The sequence below is a fragment of the Perca fluviatilis genome, chromosome 7 (genome assembly GCF_010015445.1).
Source record: "Perca fluviatilis chromosome 7, GENO_Pfluv_1.0, whole genome shotgun sequence".
Lineage (NCBI taxonomy): Eukaryota > Metazoa > Chordata > Actinopteri > Perciformes > Percidae > Perca > Perca fluviatilis.
Genome location: NC_053118.1, coordinates 35639355 through 35660769, shown reverse-complemented (window position 1 = coordinate 35660769; position 21415 = coordinate 35639355). Strand labels below are relative to the sequence as shown.

At 45.7% G+C, this 21415-nt stretch overlaps 1 protein-coding gene across 1 annotated transcript in view; it reads left to right on the top strand.

Moving 5' to 3' along the window:
* The window catches only part of si:dkey-22o22.2 (neural-cadherin), a 241089-nt gene that overhangs the window by 159028 nt on the left and 60646 nt on the right, over positions 1–21415 (top strand). Inside the window, exons 13-18 of the mRNA XM_039805925.1 lie at positions 2437–2686; positions 5516–5643; positions 6980–7166; positions 8877–9020; positions 16937–17220; positions 20677–21306. Of these exons, the coding sequence (XP_039661859.1) occupies positions 2437–2686; positions 5516–5643; positions 6980–7166; positions 8877–9020; positions 16937–17220; positions 20677–21306 (1623 nt within the window). The remainder of the gene's footprint in view (positions 1–2436; positions 2687–5515; positions 5644–6979; positions 7167–8876; positions 9021–16936; positions 17221–20676; positions 21307–21415) is intronic.

The window sequence follows — 21415 nt, the reverse complement described above, 5'->3', positions numbered from 1 at the left end:
GCGTCAGAGGAATACAGAGAGGTTTGAGGAGCTGGATGAGCTACTTTTATTCTTTCTGCTATCAGTCAAAGAGAGATGAATTCTGGTTACATTCTCTACAACCAGTAATTAAAATCCACAATCCAGCTTCCTTTAAAAAGACGTGACTGTAATAAGCACTCTTATTGATTTCCTGCTGAATTTTATAGCCCTGAATGTAAGACTGGGCCCCTACTCAATGAATCTTGTCACCTCCAAATACCCAAGAAATCCCAAACCTGCACCAGATTCGGCGTGTATGGAATAAGATCGCATGCAGAATAAGAATATGCACCATGAAGCAGAACAACAACTACAAAAAGTGGCCCTGCAGGATAAAGTAAAGCTGGCCCCACGCTGGAGGATAATTAGGCCGATTTGGGGTCCAGTTCGTCCCTCGCAATAACCGCAGGGGCGTTTCCGAATCGAGGCTGGTCTGAACCGAACATCTGACCAAGTAATCCTTTAGTTAATCTGAATGTTACCGACTGGATCCGAGTCTCCCCGATTTGTAATTGACTTGAAATAGGGCCGGGGTATTGTTAAAAAATGTCCATACCAATATACCGCCACTTCGATTTTAGTTCCTTGGGCGATTAATTTGGCATGCAGTTAAAGCTATAGTGTGTAGTTTTTGCCGCCCCTCATGAGGAATTCTAAGTAATGACAACAAAACTGTCGGCGCGTCCACATGATACAAGCCTTATCTGATCTCGCACCACCCCCACCCCTCCTCCACCCAGCTGCTAGTAGCCAAGGAGGACACGGAGGATTAAAAAAAACATGATGGACTCTTCAGAAGAGGTCCTTATCTTCACTCAAAGATCTTCTGAACATAGCCATACTGAGAAACACAGAGAGAGTTGTGTGGAGCTGATAGTCTTAATTAAATTTGGAGCAACTCATTTGGCAACGGCTTGAATGTAACGGATGTTCATTAATATCAAAAAGTTACACACTAAAGCTTTAACACACCAGTCATAATTAGTTTGACTATAATCTTAACTCCTGGCAATTCACCCATGTTTTGGAAGAAGGAACAGGCGAACTAGCTATACAATTTGGCAATTGCCCAGTGCTGTGTAGTGGATAGAGACTTTAAACTAGCAAGACCCTTTAAAATTTGAAATTTGAGAATGGAATTTGGTGTGGTGTTAGCAGAAGTACAAGTGTAAAAGTAGGAAAGAGTAGAAGGGAACTCTCAAAAATGGAAGAGATCGAGTGGTGCATCCTCGCAGAGAAACCTCTTTAACTGAACTCATGTGTGAGCGTGGGAATAATGTAATGTAATGTATACTTTATTAATCCCGCAAGGGGAAATTACGATGTTTGTGAAAGGACTTTCACAGAAAAATAGAAGACCGGTTGGGAAGTACGTTTCCCGACAAATTTGACTCCTTTAAACAAATTATCAAGGTTGATTGAGAATCACATTGCACTGCATCTATGGTTTGTGTGTTCTTCATATTCTAACGATATTCTATTAATTGATCATTTTTGAAGTTTTATTTTGTTGTAAAAATGTTTCTTTCACATTCAGAGAGTTGAAATCATGTCCGCCTCGCCCTGATTCCTCAGGAGCAGGGAGGTGGAGCGACGCGTGTCCGCCTATAAGTCACCGTGTCTGTGAGATCTGATTGTGTGCGTGACACCAATATTATCCCCCGTGTCATTTCCTGTTGATTTGCATTCTCTCTGCTCCGAGAAAACGGCGTGATCACCAGCGGTCGGCCGATACTGGATTTTTCAGGGCCAATACCTATACCGATTATTATTAGTAGACTATTGAAACCAATAACTGATATTTGGAACCCAATATGCATTTACAGTAACATGTGCGAGCCTGTCACTCCGTGTGCCCAATCGCATGTCGGCTGTGGCTCAGTGGTAGAGCGGTCGCCTGCCAATCGGAAGGTTGGTGGTGCGATCCCTGGCCCTGCAGTCCCATGTCGAAGTGTCCTTGGGCAAGACACTAAACCCCAAGTTGCCCATCGGAGTGTAAATGTGTGTGAGTGTTTACCTGATAAGCAGGTGGCACCTTGTACGGCAGCCTCGGCCACAACGTGTGAATGTGTGTGAATGGTGAATGGTTCCTGTACTATGTAAAAGCACTTTGAGTAGTCGTTCAGACTAGAAAAGCGCTATATCAATACAGTCCATTTACATTTACATTTACATGTCTCGCTGTAGACACTGCTGAGAAGTGATCCCCATAAATTTGGGTGTTTTATTTGGAAATTTGTTACTTTTTGTAAAGTGTTTCTGGCCTAACTCTGTAATCTAACATTATACAACGCAGATACAGATAATCTGCAAATCGCTAAACAAAGGTACCGATAATCAGCCAGGCTGATAACTCACACATCAATCTCTCTCTCTCTCTCTCTCTCTCTCTTTTTTCCCCCCCCCTCCTGTCAGACCATCAAGGCGACGTCACCTCTCGGGGACCCGCGGGTGACCTACAACCTGGAGGAGGGCCAGGTGCCAGAGACCAACATGCCGGTGCGCTTCTACGTCAAGCCCAACCGGGCGGACAGCTCGGCATCCATCCTGGTGGCCGAGAACCTGGACTACGAGAGCACGCGCTTCTTCGCGCTGCGAGTGCGAGTCCAGAACGTCGCCGCCGTGCCGCTGGCGTCCTTCACCACCGTCTACGTCAACGTGACGGGTGAGACGGAGGGGAGGGGCGTGTCTACTGCCTACTTTATGTCTGTTTACTTTGGGGATTACATGGCTTTTGTATTTGCTTTTAATACTTATAAAGGTGATAATCTGTTTGCGTAATTTTTTTATTATAACTTCTCTGATGTCAGCTTTGTTAAATGTGAATATTGTTCTAGTGTCTTCTCTCCTCTGGGACAGTAAACTGAATACCTTTGAGTTGGGGACAAAACAAGGCATTTGAGGGCATCGGCTTGGGACTTTTTGGGAAACACTGATCCACATTTTTCACAATTTTCTGACATTTTAGAGACCAAACAACTAATCCAGGGGTGTCAAACTCAACTTCCCTAAGGGCCACACTGCGAGGGGCCGGGTTTTGCCCACGGGCTTTGAGTTTTACACGTGAACTAATCGATTTAATCCAGAAAATAATCAACAGATTAACCCTCCTGTTGGCCTCGGGTCAAATTTGACCCATTTTTAAATAGTTTCTATATCAGAAATTTGGATTTCTTTCAACCAAATTGTCAAAACAAACAATGTGGATGGTTCCATACGCCGCACTTCACAAGTAAAATAAATGATCAGTTCACTACTTTTATTTAATATGGGTGTTTTATTCAATTTTATGGCATTTGAAGAAAAAAAATGATTAAAGAACGTTGAAAAAAGTGACAAAAATGTCGGAGTGACAAAGAACTTCGGAAAAAGTGACAAATTTGTCTTGTATAATTTAAAATTTTGACCCAGAAAAAGTTGCATGGTGGACCGGAAGACAACATAAGGGTTAATCGACAGTGGAAATAATGGTTAGTTGCAGTCTTAAATCACAGCCCCTATTAAAATTCTATCTTTCTTTCTGTGACTTTTGTTTTACGTTCACAAAAAAAAAAGAAGTCATGGTTCAGATCTGCAGCGGAGGGAAAGAGGCGTTCAGGGAACGACTGAAACTCCATAATGAGCTCCGCTGCTGGAAGACGACAGCGAGAATAAGGGCGGAGAATAATGGAAGTGTAGTTCACATCGCGTCTGTCGTCTCTGGGAGTAAACTGCAGCGGCTGCTGGCTCCATGCAAGTCGCCTCCCTCGCTGTAAACGAGACTTGTTTCCCAGCCTGCATCTGTAGGCGGGAGGGGAAGAGTAGAAAAAAACCCTTCCTGACTTTGATTGGCTTTGAACAAACCCACATCGGACGCTGCAATTGGCTTAGCGGCTCTTGAATGTGAGCCGACAAGCTGCTTTGTGGACTCTTGGCCGTGTTTGGAGGATAATTCCTCACTAATAAGTTGTTTTTCGTTGTAGTGGTGGTGGTGGTGGGGGCAGTCACTGTTTCTCTTTGTGTCTGTCTCTTTCTGAATAACAAGGGCTGCAACTAACGATTATTTTCATTGTTGATTAATCTGTAGATTATTTTCTGGAGTAGTTTTTTGGCTTCTGGCTCGGAGATAGAGGGGACGCCCCCTGATCGTAAGGTTGGCCCCTCTAACCGTAAGGTTGGCCCCCTAACCATAAGGTTGGCCTCTCTAACCGTAAGGTTGGCCCCCTAACCATAAGGTTGGCCTCTCTAAAGTTGCCCCTCCATGCATTGTTCCCCACTAACCATAAGGTTGGCCCCCTCTTACCGTAAGGTTTGGCCCCCTCTAACCATAAGGTTGGCCCCCTACGTAACTAGGTTGGCCCCCTAACCTAACGTAAGGTTGGCCCCCAGTGGATGGTGCCCCCTAACGTTCCTCAGGTTGGCCTCTCTCTAACCGTAAGGTTGGCCCCCTAACCATAAGGTTGGCCTCTCTAACCGTAAGGTTGGCCCCCTAACCATAAGGTTGGCCCCTCTAACCGTAAGGTTGGCCCCCCTAACCATAAGGTTGGCCCCCTACCGTAAGGTTGGCCCCCTACCGTAAGGTTGGCCCTCTAACCGTGAGGTTGGCCCCTCTAACCGTAAGGTTGGCCCCTACCGTAAGGTTGGCCCTCTAACCGTGAGGTTGGCCCCCTAACCGTAAGGTTGGCCCCTCTAACCGTAAGGTTGGCCCCCTACCGTAAGGTTGGCCCCCTAACCGTAAGGTTGGCCCCCTACCGTAAGGTTGGCCCTCTAACCGTGAGGTTGGCCCCCTACCGTAAGGTTGGCCCTCTAACCGTGAGGTTGGCCCCTCTAACTGTGAGGTTGGCGCTTCAGTCCCAGGTGCCTCCGGCCACATGTCAAAGTGTCCCTGAGCACGACACTGAAGCCCAAGTTGCTCTGTATGTATAGGTGTCCACTGCTCCTAATTAGGGATGGGGATCGTCCATTTTTGTTGCATATTGATTCCATTTTTGAGACTGCTTAACGATCCAAGTCTTCATCGATACGTTTCTATTATTTGGTGGAAAGTCGCGACGACAAATTCTTAAATCGTAACAGAACTATTATTGTTTTTATTGCAAAGACTGTGAGTCTGTGACTGATTTCTTCGGTCTCTGTTTTTGTTTTGACGAGCGGATTAAACAGCCCACAGAGCGGTGCTCTCGGTAGCCAGTCCGACTAGGTTTTGAATGATTTTGGGGGGGCAAAGGTTAGTCTTTACTTATGGTCTTTACACACACACTGGGCTCGTCAACTATCATTCTGTTTTGTGCAAGTTTTTAGACAGGGTTATATGATCCACTAGTCTCGATAGCAGCATCGATAAGCACGGACCTTATTGATTTTCGGGGTTTTGATAAATTTGGCGCCGGGTCCTTAATAGAACAGACACATGTGCTTGTGTTCTCCTGCCAGATCCTGCAACAACAACATGTTTTTTTTTAGAAAAAGGATACATTTAGAAAGAAATGTTTCTGCCTTCTCTGTCTTCCACCAGACGTGAACGACAACGTCCCTTTCTTCCTGTCGTCCACCTACGAGGCCACGGTCCCCGAGGGCGCCGAGGTCGGCACGTCGGTGGCTCAGGTGTCGGCCACGGACCTGGACTCCGGTCTGCACGGGATGGTGAGGAACGCCTAAACACTAGAGATGTCCCGATACTGATACCTGAATCGGAAAAGCCTCCGATACCGCCTAAAATGCTGGTATCGGCGAGTACTGGAGTTTACGCACCGAAGCCGATACCACGTAATTTAGCCAGACCGACAACGATAGAAATCATATCACATCCATACAGGATAGTAGTATACAGCTGATAACACATAATAACATAAAAGAAAACATGAAACACTGGTATCGGATCGGTACTCAGTATCAGCCGATACGCAAGTTCAGGTATCAGAACCGGTATCGGGGAAGCAAAATATGTAATTGAGCCACCTCTACTACTGTCGGTGGGACAGTTTGAGCTCCTTGTGGGGACGCTGGGGAAGCGAGAGAGAAAGTAGTTCCTTCTCTTCTCTGTATGCTCCCTTCTTTCTCTCCTCTGTATCCTCTCTTTTCTTCCTTTCCTTCTCCACTCTGTATCCCCCCTTCCTTTCCTTCTCTCCTCAACAATTCGGAAAAATATATTGACATGCAAATTAATCACAGCTCTAGCGTGTAAAGGCTTTTATTCTTCCACCTGAACCTTGTTACTTCTTCCCTCTCCAGGTCCACTATGTGATCCTGAACCTTGTTACTTCTTCCCTCTCCAGGTCTACTATGTGATCCTGAACCTTGTTACTTCTTCCCTCTCCAGGTCTACTATGTGATCCTGAACCTTGTTACTTCTTCCCTCTCCAGGTCTACTATGTGATCCTGAACCTTGTTACTTTTTCCCTCTCCAGGTCTACTATGTGATCCTGAACCTTGTTACTTCTTCCCTCTCCAGGTCTACTATGTGATCTTGAACCTTGTTACTTCTTCCCTCTCCAGGTCCACTATGTGATCCTGAACCTTGTTACTTCTTCCCTCTCCAGGTCTACTATGTGATCCTGAACCTTGTTACTTCTTCCCTCTCCAGGTCTACTATGTGATCCTGAACCTTGTTACTTCTTCCCTCTCCAGGTCCACTATGTGATCCTGAACCTTGTTACTTCTTCCCTCTCCAGGTCCACTATGTGATCCTGAACCTTGTTACTTCTTCCCTCTCCAGGTCCACTATGTGATCCTGAACCTTGTTACTTCTTCCCTCTCCAGGTCTACTATGTGATCCTGAACCTTGTTACTTCTTCCCTCTCCAGGTCTACTATGTGATCCTGAACCTTGTTACTTCTTCCCTCTCCAGGTCTACTATGTGATCCTGAACCTTGTTACTTCTTCCCTCTCCAGGTCTACTATGTGATCCTGAACCTTGTTACTTCTTCCCTCTCCAGGTCTACTATGTGATCCTGAACCTTGTTACTTCTTCCCTCTCCAGGTCCACTATGTGATCCTGAAGGACGAGAGTGGGGACTCTCAGTTCTTCAGCATCGACTCGCGCAGCGGCGCCATCGCCACCCGAGCGTCCTTCGACCGTGAGCAGAAAGCCTCCTACCTGATCGAGGTCCAGTCCCAGGACGGCTCCGAGTCGGACAGACCAGGACAGCAGGGACAACCCAACACTGGTAACACACGCACACACACACACACACACACACACACACACACACACACACACACACAGACATACTCACACACAAACTCAACACATACACACACACCCACACACACACTAGTACACTCGCACACACACATACACACGCACATTCATTCATTCCACACATATTACTATACACACACACCTAACATGTACTTCAAAAAAAACAAACATCCTTAACTAGTATCACTTCCTTCATACAAGGTATGATGCATGCAACACACACACACTGATACACAGACACACATACACACACACCCACAGACACATAAGTACACTTCAACACACAAATATATACACACGCACGCACAAACACACGCACGCACGCACACAAACACACACACACACACACACACACACACACACACACACACTCACACATCATAAAAACATGTCTGATTCTCTCATTGTTGTGCTGCCAGTAAACAGAAAATAATTTGGCACAAAAGCAGTTGAAGCAAATAAATAAATAAACATATTAAATAATATATCCTACATGTCAGTGGAAAAGTTTCTTTTAGTCTCTCTGAGGGGTAGTATAAAATATATTAGGCCAAAACGCACTTATAATGGGGGAACAAGTCGTGAGTGAAAAATAAAAACATTCATGAATATTTTGTGTTAAAATAGTGCAAGTTCTAAGTTTATCCTTTAAATGTATTTATCCGAATATTTAAACAACTGCGGGGCGTCTCATTGATGACAGATCAGCAAACAGCAAAAACAGCAAACATGGAAAAGCGACAATTATTTTGTTAGACATTGCTGTCTCCAAACCCACCAGACTCCATTGAAATAAACAGTAGTTTTATCACCGCAAAATACACTTCATTCAAAGTGGACAGAAACAAAATGAAACCATTAAAATCAGTCTTGGTTCGTCTTCCCACTGTTCCAACAATCACCACTCTGGTTTGGTTGAAATAAAGCCTTAATTCACCCATTATACATGCTAAAAGTCCTGATTATTTACATGGAGTCTGGTGGAGATATGCTGGCTCTATACACGCTAAAAGTCCTGATTATTTACATGGAGCCTGGTGGAAATATGCTGGCTCTATACACGCTAAAAGTCCTGATTATTTACATGGAGTCTGGTGGAAATATGCTGGCTCTATACACGCTAAAAGTCCTGATTATTTACATGGAGTCTGGTGGAGATATGCTGGCTCTATACACTCTAAAAGTCCTGATTATTTACATGGAGTCTGGTGGAGATATGCTGGCTCTATACACGCTAAAAGTCCTGATTATTTACTTGGAGTCTGGTGGTGATATGCTGGCTCTATACACACTAAAAGTCCTGATTATTTACATGGAGTCTGGTGGAGATATGCTGGCTCTATACACGCTAAAAGTCCTGATTATTTACATGGAGTCTGGTGGAGATATGCTGGCTCTATACACGCTAAAAGTCCTGATTATTTACATGGAGTCTGGTGGAGATATGCTGGCTCTATACACTCTAAAAGTCCTGATTATTTACATGGAGTCTGGTGGAGATATGCTGGCTCTATACACACTAAAAGTCCTGATTATTTACATGGAGTCTGGTGGAGATATGCTGGCTCTATACACACTAAAAGTCCTGATTATTTACATGGAGTCTGGTGTCAAAGTCAACCACACTGAACTGTTGAGATGAAGCTCATCCTGAATGCCTCTGTCCGTCTCTCAGACACGGCGTACGTCAGGGTCTTCGTCGCCGACGTCAACGACAACGCCCCGGCGTTCGCCCGGCCGGTGTACGAGGTGAGCGTGGAGGAAGACAAGGAGGTCGGCTTCGTCCTCATCACCGTCACCGCCAACGACGAGGACGAAGGTGAGACGCAGCTGTCTGTCTGTCTGTCTGTCTCTATCTCTCTCTCGCTCTCGCTCTCTCTCTCTCTCTATTCTCTGTCTGTCTGTCTGTCTGTCTCTTTGCCTGTCTGTCTCTCTGTCTGTCTTTCTGTCTGTCTCTCTGTCTGTCTTGCTCTCGGTCTGTCTCTTCTCTTTGCTTTTCTGTTCTTTTTCTGCTCACTTCTCGTCCTGTCTTCTTGTCTTCTCTTCTCTAGATGTTCTTCTCTTTGCCTTTTCCATTCTTTTCTCTTCTCTTTTTTTTTTTTTTCCCCCTCCTCCCCCTTCTCCAATCCCTCTTCTCCTCATCTCTCCTTTCCTCCCTTCCCCTCTCTCCTCCTTGTTTTCCCTTCTCTCCTTTCCCTCCTTCCCCTCCTCTCCATCTGGCATCTCATACTCTCCTTTCCTTCTCTCCTGATCTCTCCTTTCCTTTTTCTTTGTATCCTCTCTTTGTCTCCCTTCCTCTCCTGTTTCCATGTCATCTTCTCCTCTCCTTTCCTCTCCTTTCCTCTCCTTGTCTCCCCTCCTCTCCTACTCCTACTCCATTTCCCTCCTCCCCCATCTTTCTTCTTCTCTGGCTGTCACAGCTCATTAGCGAGTGCTGTTGCTCCCTTGAGGTCGACCGTGTTGATGTTTGTCTCTTTGTTTGTGTTTGTCCCTCGTTCCTCTTCCTCCTCCGCTCCAACCAATCAGCAGCGGGAGGCAAAGAGAAGTCTGAGAACAACAAAACAAGCGCCTCTCTCTTTCTCTCTTAATGACGGCGCCGAGCCTCGGGGGGGTTTTCTCTACTCCGAGTGAAGAAGCGGAGAGTGACGTCTGATTATTTATTTTCTGTTTTTAATCTTTAACCTTTGTTTGCTTCTGTTCCCCCACGTTCACAATTTCGCCGCGGTTCTGATTCCCTCTGGAGGTCCCCAAACTTCCCGCACGCTTTCAAAGTTTGATCCGATTTTTTATTTTTATTTTTTTGAATTTACTGTACGTGTTTAAAAATAGAAACACCAGAAACAGTTGAGTGCAGACCAAAACTCAGCGAAGGCTTCGCCAGCAAGATGTGAGACTTAAAAAACAAATAAAAGTAGAGCCAAAGTCGGAGAGTCGGAGGCTTGTTCCTCTGCGTGTCGGCTGGTGGAAGCGATGAAAGAGGTTATAAATATCCCGATGACTCACAGGCACTTCATATGACTCATTGGTGACGTGATTTATGATCTGATGATAATGACACACTCCCCCCTCCTTCTGGACCACCACGGGACCTTAAAGGGATGGCTCGGAGTCATTTCACCCTAGGGTCCTTTGCACCATGACTAGTGCTGGGCGGTATGACCAAATATTTATATCACGGTATTTTTAAAGGTCCCATGGCATGAGAATTTTTTTTTAACATTAATATGAGATCCCTCCCAGCCTGCCTATGGTCCCCCCAGTGGCTAGAAATGGCGATAGGTGTAAACCAATAGTAGTAGAAAGCAATTTGTGGCAGGAATCACTGCGTTGGATCCTCCTCTCCTACTTTAATGCCTGACCAATCTATCTCTCTTTCTCTCCCTGACTCCCTGTCTTTCACTGGTTGAAGCCTGAAAATATTGCAAACAAATTAATAACATAACTAATTCCACCGGTGGGACTGTTGAGCTCTGTTTCAGACTGATACCTCCGGTTCAGGCTGGTCCTCATCCTCAACACGGGCCTTTTTCAGTCAAAAATACTCAAAATACTTTCCAATACTCATCTGGATTGAAGCAGCAAACATTCAGTGTAAGAGTAAAAAATGACATAACATTATTTATAATACGTTTATTTGATTGACAGCTGCTACATATAGTGTTTGGACCTCGACAACTTGTGAATGTCGCCAGCCGTCTTCTCTCCTTGACGGAGACAGACGCTGTGCGCACGGTGGGCTTGATGTTGTTTTAAGCCCCCAACGTCGCCTTACAGGCAGCTAACCCTCACCGTAACCTTAAACATAACCATTGCTGCGGTGCCTGGAAGGCGACGTCGGGGGCTTAAAAGCACCAAAGTAAGACGAGCGCTTAGGGACCGTTTTGAGCTACAGCAAAAATATGAATTTAATGATTAAATAAGGTAATGTCTCCAAAACTTACCTCAATTGTAACTTGTCTCCTGCTAGCTGTAGTACAGCACTTACTTTAAAAAAATAAGTTGAATTAAATATTTTTGTTGCATCTCTTTTCGGTGTTGTAATTTGTAGACTCATGTTTTTCATGTATAACCAGTTGAGTCTAAAGCAGTTGCTGCTTTTATCTTTTATTTTTTATTTTTATTTATTTTATTTTTGTGTCTAATGTGCGGTGGTTGTTGTTGTTGTTGGAAGTGTCTCGATTTAGCGTCTATTCCCTTCAGACAGATCCCAGGAAGACGCTGAACACGGGATTAAGAAATGCTGAGATAGCAAAGTGTTGCTGATTCCCTCCCAAAACGTACACGCTTTATCCCCAGTTTGTGACTCCCCGTGGTAATTAACAAGCACCCCATCGACCCCCAAAACCACTGGGGGGGTGGGGGGGGTCCAGAGACGGAGATGGAGAAGCAGTCCCCTGCCCTAAGCCCCAAGCTTCCTAACAGGCAGGTAGCTGGCAGATGAACTAAAACATTAGTCCTGATCCCTGCTGAGTCAGCACTGGGAGAGAGAGATCTGGAGCAGTAGACATGTTTTTAATTCTTTATAATTTATACACATACATACTTTGAGCTCCACTCGTTTACACAATGCAGACGAGACTGATGCGTTCAACATCTATTGTTTATGAACACTAAATTGGCTTGAACGCTGTTATTTTTAAAGGAGCTTTTTCTAGAGCCGCACAGATTCATCTAGTAACTATCAAATAAATCGCCGACTATTTTGATAATCGATAAATCGGTTTGAGTCTTTTTTTTTTTAGAATATTCTCTGACTGCAGCTTCTTGAATTTGAATTTCTTTTTCTCGTTTCTTCACTCGTCTGTGACGGTAAACTGAATATGTGAGGCTGAAGGTGAAAGAAACTCTAATCTGAAGGTTTTATCCTCCGACTGTAGCACCGTCACCATGGCTGCAGCTGTGTGTGCGTGCGCGTGTGTGTGTGTGTGTGCGATACCACATTTGAAGCTGACATGTGTTGAAGCATCGCTGACCTTCTGTGCAGATATTACCTGCAAGTCTGACAAACACATTTACAACAGAAACACACACACACACACACACACAAACACATACACGCACACACACACACACAATCACACACACACACACACACACACACACACACACACACACACACACACACAGACAAACGCCTGTGTTTATTCCAGCTTGATTTGGTGTTTTGTTGGAACAACCAAAGGTAGGGTGGAGTGTGTGTGTGTGTGGTGTTGTGTAGTGTGTTGTTTGTGAGGGTGGGTTTAGATTCCCCAGTCCTAAAGCTGATTAGGCGCAGCAGCTTTTGTCACCCGCCGTGTTTTCGGGATCCCGTTTGGTCCTCCGAGTGGAAAATGTGCCGAACCAAGAACGTCTGGTAATGAGATCAAGAGGCGGTTTTATAATTCCGCTGAGTTTGGTGTTTCAGTTTAGTGTCGCCCCGGGGTTTAGTGAGCGCTTGCTCGCGCGCACACACGCACACACACACACACACACGCGCACACGCACACACACACATATACACAAATTCACATTGCTGCAGTGAAGTTGAGTGATAATGAGGCTGAGTTTGTCATTTTGCAGCCCTGCACGCTGCACACTCGTAGAACATTTATAAAAGGAGTTAAATTATATCTCGCAGATCGTTCGCCGACTAGTCGAATGCGGACCCTTTTTCACGACCCGCGGCGTCCGATAACGACACACAGGGCACCCACGTGCGTAGGGAGGAGGTCTGTGGGGGACGTTTGGGTCATAAGACACAGCGCTTTCAGGCCGGGGAGCGGAGTTCGTGTCCCGGGGAAAACAGAAGACATTCACCCAGGAAATTAGGGCCGCTCGATTATGGAAAAAAATATAATCCCGATTATTTTTGGTCTATATCGAAATCACGATAATTTATCACGATTACTCGTTGACTTCTGGAAAGATTATTGAACTTAAAAAACAGTGGAAAAATTAAATAAATCAACAGTAAAAAAAACACAACTGTGAACTTTGCCTTAATACTTGTCCTATTTAAACTTTATTTTTTCCATTCAGAACACAAGAGAAAATAAGAGTTTACTTATAAAACGTAATGAGCTAAATAATAGTTTTTCTTGATTATTCTGTTTTTGTGATCATTGGGAGCCGAGATCATAATCACGATTACATTTAAATTAATTGCACAGCCCTACATTAAATGCGTGTTCGTGTCGTCGCTGCATGACGCTTATTTTTTGTCGGCTAAATTTAAAGGTGCTCTAAACCAGTGGTTCCCAACCTGGGGTCCGGGCACCTCTCAGGGGGGCGGCAAAGATCACAGGGGGGGCACAAGTCTTTATCTGGTTTGAGGTTGAGGTAAAAAAAAAAATATTTGCACGTTACGATAATACACTAGAATATATAATGTATACAAAAGTCGGTATAAAATCTATATATTTTTGTTCTCGCTTAAAATTGTAGGCAGGCTACTTAGTAGGCCAAACCTCCGGGACCTCTTAACCTGGGACCCTTGCTGTCATCAGGTCAGCTACTAGCTGTTAGCTGCTAGCTGTTAGCTGTTAGCTGCTAGCTGTTAGCTGCTAGCTGCTACCATCCTCGTCTTTCCTGCTGCCACGGCATCACTATTTTATGAACGAAACATAATGTAAAAGTGCTGATAACTCCTCTGTATCAAAAAAGAAAGTAAGGCTCTATCTTGAGAGTTACCTCCACTTTGGTTTTGGCAGGGGGGGGGGGGCTCAGCTTTTCTTAGACATGAGTTGGGGGGGCGGAAAAAAGGAAAAAAGCTCTAGAGATCTAGAGCTAGCCCCTCCCTCCTCTAGAGATCTAGCGCTAGCCCCTCCCTCCTCTAGAGATCTAGCGCTAGCCCCTCCCTCCTCTAGAGATCTAGCGCTAGCCGCTTGAAACCTATATGTTGTATTCAGTGTTCGAACTATACCGTGGCCTTCGGGGGAGCCCACTTTTTTTCCATGCGGGGGGGGGAGGGTCGTGCGCTTGCGACTTACAATGACTTTTACAAAGATACATAACAGCTACAAGTGTATGCACTAAGGATTTACCCTATTATCTTTATCGACAGGAGTAGATAGGTCAAATAGCAAACAGCCAGCCACAAATATATAAACAAAGCATCAGGCTGTCTTTGAGATTTCACATGAACAACGGTTAAAGTTACTCAGGCTACCGAAGAATACCATAATTCCTCCGTTCAATTACACCATAGCGACGCACCCCAAGCTTCCCTCCTTAACAAACAGCCATGTATATGGGCTCTTCCAGCCTCTCCACTGCTGGCTGTTCCAATTTAACGGGAGAGGAGCAAGAGGGGTTAGGATCAACTTCAGCCAGAGAGGACATTATTTCTTCAGCTTCTTCTTGCGTTGTCACCCCGGTGAGAGGTGTGCTAACAGGGCTTGCAGCAGGTGAATTAGTCGTGCTATTAACATCATTGCTACACAGTTTCTTAGTAAAACCAAAATTACTTAAACTGCCTTGTTTTCTTTTTGCCATGGCTATATGATGCTTACTGTAGAATGGATTTCAAGGATTTTGCGCGCCGATTAATGGCCTCCAACGTTTATATTTTTTCTACGAATCTTTGAGTTAACATCTTCTTATATACTGTATATGGTTAACATGAGTTGAATTTGCACCGCGCACGCCCGCCGGCCCGGTGCTCATACAAAACGAATAGCATGTATAGTTATCTTTATTGAAGTGAATTAGGTTCAAATCGCGACATGCATGAATGATATTTTTGCAGTTTGACACATAATAATCCACGTTGATCACATTACAAAAACTGAAATTGCACGTCAAAATGACACATTGTCAATATTTTTAGAGACCCCCCAAAATTTCACAAATCACGTTTCAGGGGAGCCCATGTCTTATTAAGGGGAGCCGAGTTCCCCCTAGCTCCCCCGTAGTTCGCACCCTGGTTGTATTCACCAAGGTTAGCGCTGACTCTAGCTAATCATATCCTGCAGAAACAGAGCTGCCTGAATGTCAGATTGGAAGCCCTTAAATGCCGGCGGAGTTCTCGCCACCTTTCGAAGGCTTTTCTGATGTAAATTCGAGCTCGTCAGACCCATTCATGAGAGTGTGTGTTATGGTGGTTTACTTTGGCCCCTCCACTAGCTCTGTGTTCGCCATGTCATGCTTTTCTTTGCCCTGATAATCCGGATTTGCACTACGGCCTCAGAGCGGAAGAAGAAAAAAAGAAGACATTTCACGTTTTTAAAAAGCATTCATCTTTCTTGTATTCTTTCCTGTGACAGTCGGAAGTCAACGGTAAAGGATGAGTAATTTGAGGGCAAAAATGTCCCACCCAAAACCTCCTACTCGTCAATTTGTCATACCCTGCTTCATCGACATCGCCACGCAGGATTTCTGGGCGGTGCAGCCGACTGAATTTCAAAAAGCTCGGGTATCTCTCGCAGCCATCTAAGGCCGCAACATGTGATCCTTTCTAATGCGGTTTTTAAATCGAAATGGAACTTCCTTCGGTGATGAGTTGAAGTCCTTCAGAGTGTCGACCTGCAGTCAGCGCTCAGGGTCGACTTTCCCCTCCGGTCGGCCTCACGAGGAGCACAGATCTGACCTTAATCTCAATTTTTGGGCCTCCTGCTAGGCTTGGAATTAAATCAGCCATATCCCCCTGTGTGTGTGTGTGTGTGTGTGTGTGTGTTTGTGTGTTTGTGTGTGTGTTGTGTGTGTGTGTGTGTGTGTGTGTGTGTGTGTGTGTGTGTGTGTGTGTGTGTGTGTGTTGAGAGGGCAACACCATATGGCCAGACTGATCATTAGGGAGACTGCCGGAGGCAGAAAAACCGCTGGAGCCTCTCCCCTCACACACACATTCACTTACACACACACACACACACACACACACACACACACACACACAAAAATACAAACACACACTCGCTCGGCAAAGTGTCATGACGGAGCGTGCTCAGAGGCTGTGACGACGGGACGTGCACTAACTACACACACACACACACACACACGTTTCATACACACACACACACACACACACACTCTCTCCCCGGTGTCGTAATGAAGGTCCTCCGTGTCTCTACAGATGGTGTTTGTCTCCTAAAGTCTCCTTGGTGCCGGTAAACAGAGAGCAGGCCGGACCCCGACTGACCTGCCTCTGGGCTTGTGTGTGTGTGTGTGTGTGTGTGTGTGTGTGTGAGAGTGACGTCCACGTGCGTGTCGGCATGTCTTCACTTCCACCCGAAAGAGGAAGGAAGAAGAGGAAAGGGAAGGAAAAAGCAAGGAGATGAGGACCAAGAGGAGTTTAGGAGAGAAGCAAGAAGAGAGGAAAGAAGATGAAAAGCTGCAGTGGAGGGTAGAAAACGAGGAGAAATCAAGAGGAAATAAAAAGGGAAAACAGGAAAGGAAGCTGTAATAGTAGGAGGAGGAAAAGGGGATGAAACAAGGAAAATAGGAGGAATAAAAGATGGAAAGAAACAAGTGGAGAAAGGAGGCATTAAGCTGGAGGAAAAGAAAGGATGGTAAAAGATTCGAGGGGAGATGTTTAGAGGAGAGTAACGGAAAGAAGGTGGAGAAGAGGCAGGACAAATGATAGGAAAGAAGAAGGTAGGCCTAGAGAGGAAAGGAAAAGAGGAAACAAGGAGGTGAGGGAGGACACGAGGAGGCACAATGACTTGATTTTTAAGAAAGTGCTCTAATTTGTTCCAGGGGGTCAGCAAAGCAACACTGTAACAAAAGAATACCAACCAAGCGATGTCCGCTTCCTCCCTCCAGGCGCCAACGCCAAGCTGCGCTACCAGATCACGTCCGGAAACGCCATGGGCACCTTCGACGTGGAGCCCGAGGTGGGCACCATCTTCGTGGCCCAGCCGCTGGACTACGAGATGGAGCAGCGCTACGAGCTGCGGCTGGTCGCCTCCGACGGAAAGTGGGAGAACGAGACGCTGGTGGTGGTTCAGGTGGTCAATCGCAACGACGAGGCGCCCGTCTTCAGCCAGACGGAGTACCACGCCGCCGTGACGGAGGAGCTCACCCAGCTGCCCGTGTTCATGCTTGAGGTCAGTCATCGTGGTCGTGTGGTGTCGTATTAAACGCTTCTCGGCCCCCCGTGGGACCCTGAACGCTGCGGCGACAGAGAACGAATGAAGGGATGGGTTATGTGTTTTTGATTGTTAAAGGAACACGCCACTGTTTGTTGAAAAAGGGTTATTCACCGTCTCCTCTATATTTATACAGGTGGGCAAATGCATTTTTGTATCAGTGCATGCATTGTCTTAGTCCAGCGCCGCCGCCGCTAGTTTAGCTTAGCGTAATGAATGGAATCCTTTGTTGCCATAGCTAGCTTCCTCCTAACGAGACCTCTCCGATTCACAAAAATGGATGAAATTGAAATTGGCCAAACGCGTTAGCTTTGTAATACCATATAGTATGTGTTATATAAATGCCATGACGAAATTCAAAGTGTAAATATACGCAATGTATGTCGAAAGTCTAGCCGCGATGTTTCCCCATTGGAATAAATGGCAAACAGAGCTATAGCTAGCTTCCTCCTAACGAGACCTCTCCAATTCACAAAAATGGATGAAATTGAAATCGGTCAAACGCGTTAGCTTTGTAAGACCATATAGTATGTGTTATATAAATGCCATGACGAAATTCAGAGTGTAAATATACGCAATGTAGGTCGAAAGCCGGTGGAGCTCCGCGGTAAATAACCCGTTTTCAACAAATGGTGGCGTATTCCTTTAAGCTTTAACCCTTGTGTTGTCCTCGGGTCAAATTTGGCCCGTTTTCAACGTTTGTCTGAAAGAAGACTTGTTATGGAAGCAAAATAGCCCAAAATCTCAAAATTGAAATGTACGTTTTTGCCTGTAGCGTCTCTCCTTTTTCAAAATAAAAGCCCGGATCATGTATCCATCCGGGCCACATGAGAAAGTAGCACCTTCTGAACACACCTCCGCTCCGAAGGAGCTTGTTGTGAAAATGTCAGTTTATATGAACAAGATGTGAAAAAGTATCAGGTTTAGCACGGACAAATCCAATGGTATTGGTCACGCTTTCGAACGCGGCGGGAGAATTTGCCCGGAGCGACACCTCAGCAGAGCTCCAGTGTCCGCTTACTAACACATGGCACGTGTGTTTGACACAACATCAAATCTAACACGTTTTCAAAACCTCCTGACCGGAAGGAACCAGGTTGTGAAAAGTTGCCTCAGAAAGTCCGAGTCGACCTTCTTCTACTTCTGTGGCTTTCATCTGCCTTTCGTCACACCTACCTCCGGTAATTCGCAGTGATATGCATGTGCCGCCAAGCTAAATCAGATTAGAAAAGGTGGAGGTGCGTCGGAGAGGGGCCGGGAAGTAATCCCCCCGCCAGAGAGGCATGTGTCACCGAGTCCTCAACCCGGGCCTCGCCTGCTGGAATTGATTTGATGTACGCTCGGTTCCTCTCGATAGTGCCCCCCCGTCCCCTCCCCGAACGCAGGCCGCTTTGAGCCCTGTGTGTTAATACAATTGAGCAGATAGTGCACGGAGGGGAAAATCCAATTTGAAATGAATATTTCTTGACTTCACCTGCGCGGCAGCCTCCTCTGTGGCGCCGCGACCGCTCATCTTCAATATTGTCTACCTGCGTCACGTTGTCAGGGAATGCAAAGAACCAACAGGGGGGGGGAGGTGTCGGGAGAGGAGGGGAGAGGAGGGAAGGGGGGGAGGGAGACTTCAAACGCTTCTGTAAACAAACCCTCCGGTGAGGAAAAGAGCAGAAGAAAGTGTAAAAGTGTACTTTTTTTTCCCATGCTTTTGTTGGCGTCTATTAACTTTTAATTGCGTTGAATGTCGCGGTGACAGATGTGAGAACCCGTGTCCCCCTCGTTGGGAGAGATAGCAGGAAGGCAGGTTAATTAAGCAAGCAGGACAAAGCAACGGAGAAATGTTTATTCCCTTGTGTTGCAGAGTCCCTGCGTGCTGCAATCAGCTCCCTGCCTCGTGTCCCATTTGCTGGGCTTTGACATTTGTAGCTACATAATGAAAAAGCAATTCAAGCGTTTTTGATAAGAAACAAAAAAAAAAAAATACTTAGAGTAAAAAGTCAATGCTGCTGCTTTGAGCAACAATGTGACAATAAAGTGGCCGTGTTTTATTGCTCGTAAAATGAAATCCGTGTTATTACCAAGAGAATGTGGTGTTGGCGTTTTGTGGCTGATTGTCTTTGGGTTGTTTTTAAGAGTTAAAGAAAAAAATCTTTCAATGTGTCTGTAATGCTTTCTAAAAACAAGTTACCTGAGTCACTGTTCTGTAGCAACTGCCATCCAATTTTCTGTTGCAAGTGTTGTGCTATAACTATAAGGAAAATGTTTTTTTTTTTAGATGTAGATATATATATATATAGATAGATAGATAGATAGATAGATATAGATATATAGATAACATGCATTAATGGGACAACAGTGTGAGTGTGTCATAGGAAGTCCCCCAGCAGTCTGAACTTATAGCAGCAGAACTAATAAGGGCTGGTCCAAGGCAAACCTTAGCTAAGACCATAGACTGTTAATATTAATGGACAGCACATGTGTGACGTCACCCATTGGTTTGTGGAGATCTGCTATGAGTCGCTGAGTTTGCCGTTGCGTGCGCGGCCATCCTGGTTGTGTGTGACGTGTTTTGTGTGACGATTTTAGACGAGAGGGAGGAGTGAGGGAGGAGCTGCCTACCCTCTACGTTACGTTACACACTTTCACTGTCAAGCACGTCATAGCCACGCCCTAAAAAAACCCCTGCTTTATCGCCGATTTTAAAATCGAGACCATAATTTTTAAAAATGAACATCCTTCTGTGTTGCAGAAGACTTAAAACTAGAGATTGAGACTGTAAACTCATTATGAAAATGTTTACTGAGGTAATAAATCAAGTGAGAAGTGGGTCAATTTCTCATAGACTTCTACACAAACCAACCTCTTTTTTGCAACCGCACAAGTCTCCCCCTGCTGGAAGTCAGATATAATGCAGGTTTAAGGAGTCTCCCCCTGCTGGAAGTCAGATATAATGCAGGTTTAAGGAGTCTCCCCCTGCTGGAAGTCAGATATAATGCAGGTTTAAGGAGTCTCCCCCTGCTGGAAGTCAGATATAATGCAGGTTTAAGGAGTCTCCCCCTGCTGGAAGTCAGATATAATGCAGGTTTAAGGAGTCTCCCCCTGCTGGAAGTCAGATATAATGCAGGTTTAAGGAGTCTCCCCCTGCTGGAAGTCAGATATAATGCAGGTTTCAGGAGTATCCCCCTGCTGGAAGTCAGATATAATGCAGGTTTAAGGCACTTCGGCATTTGCACCCAATTGCACCATTTTGCCGAACTGGCTGCTTTGTCCATTAATATTATACAGTCTATTGCTAAGACGTAGTTGGATGATCCGACATGGTTACAAGACATGAACCCCCCCTCGGTGTCCAGGTCATGTGGTAGAAGAAATCAGAGATTTATGTCTCATTTTGGATTTTTTCTTGTCTGTCCTTTGCAGGTGTCGGCCACCGATCCGGACCAAGAGGCTGACCAGACGGCCCTGCGCTACTCCCTCCACGGCCAGGGCGCCGGCGGAGAGTTCACCATTGACGAACACACTGGAAAAATCCACGCCCAACGGCGCCTGGACCGCGAGGAGCGCCCGGCCTGGAGATTCCTTGTCCTCGCCACGGACGAGGGAGGAGCGGGACTCACGGGATTTGCCGACGTGCTGTTGGAGGTCCGAGACGTCAACGACAACGCACCCTTCTTCCCGTGCCCAGCTATGGAGGTAGACGGATGTTTTGTCGGCCAAGTGCCTGAAAATTCGCCCGCCGACACCTCCGTCATGGAGATGCGCGCCATGGACCTGGACGACCCCAACGAGGGCAAGAACGCCATGTTGACCTACAGCATCATCAAGAACGTACGCAACGAGATTAACCTCAACCTGTTCTCCATCAACGCCAGCACAGGGACCATCTACACGGTTCTACGTTCGCTGGACCGGGAGGCCGAGGAACGGTATCTGGTGGTGGTTGAGGCCAGGGACGGAGGGGGTTTGGCGGGAACAGGGACAGCCACCATCATGGTTTCAGACGTCAACGATCACCCGCCCGTCTTTACTCAGAAGATCTACACCGCTCAGGTGAGTCCAAAAAATTATGTAGGTTAATTTGTTAACTACAGTACAATTTAAAGTTCTTAACATTAGATATAAAAGGGAAGAAAAACAAGGAAATATCGATTGCATCCCT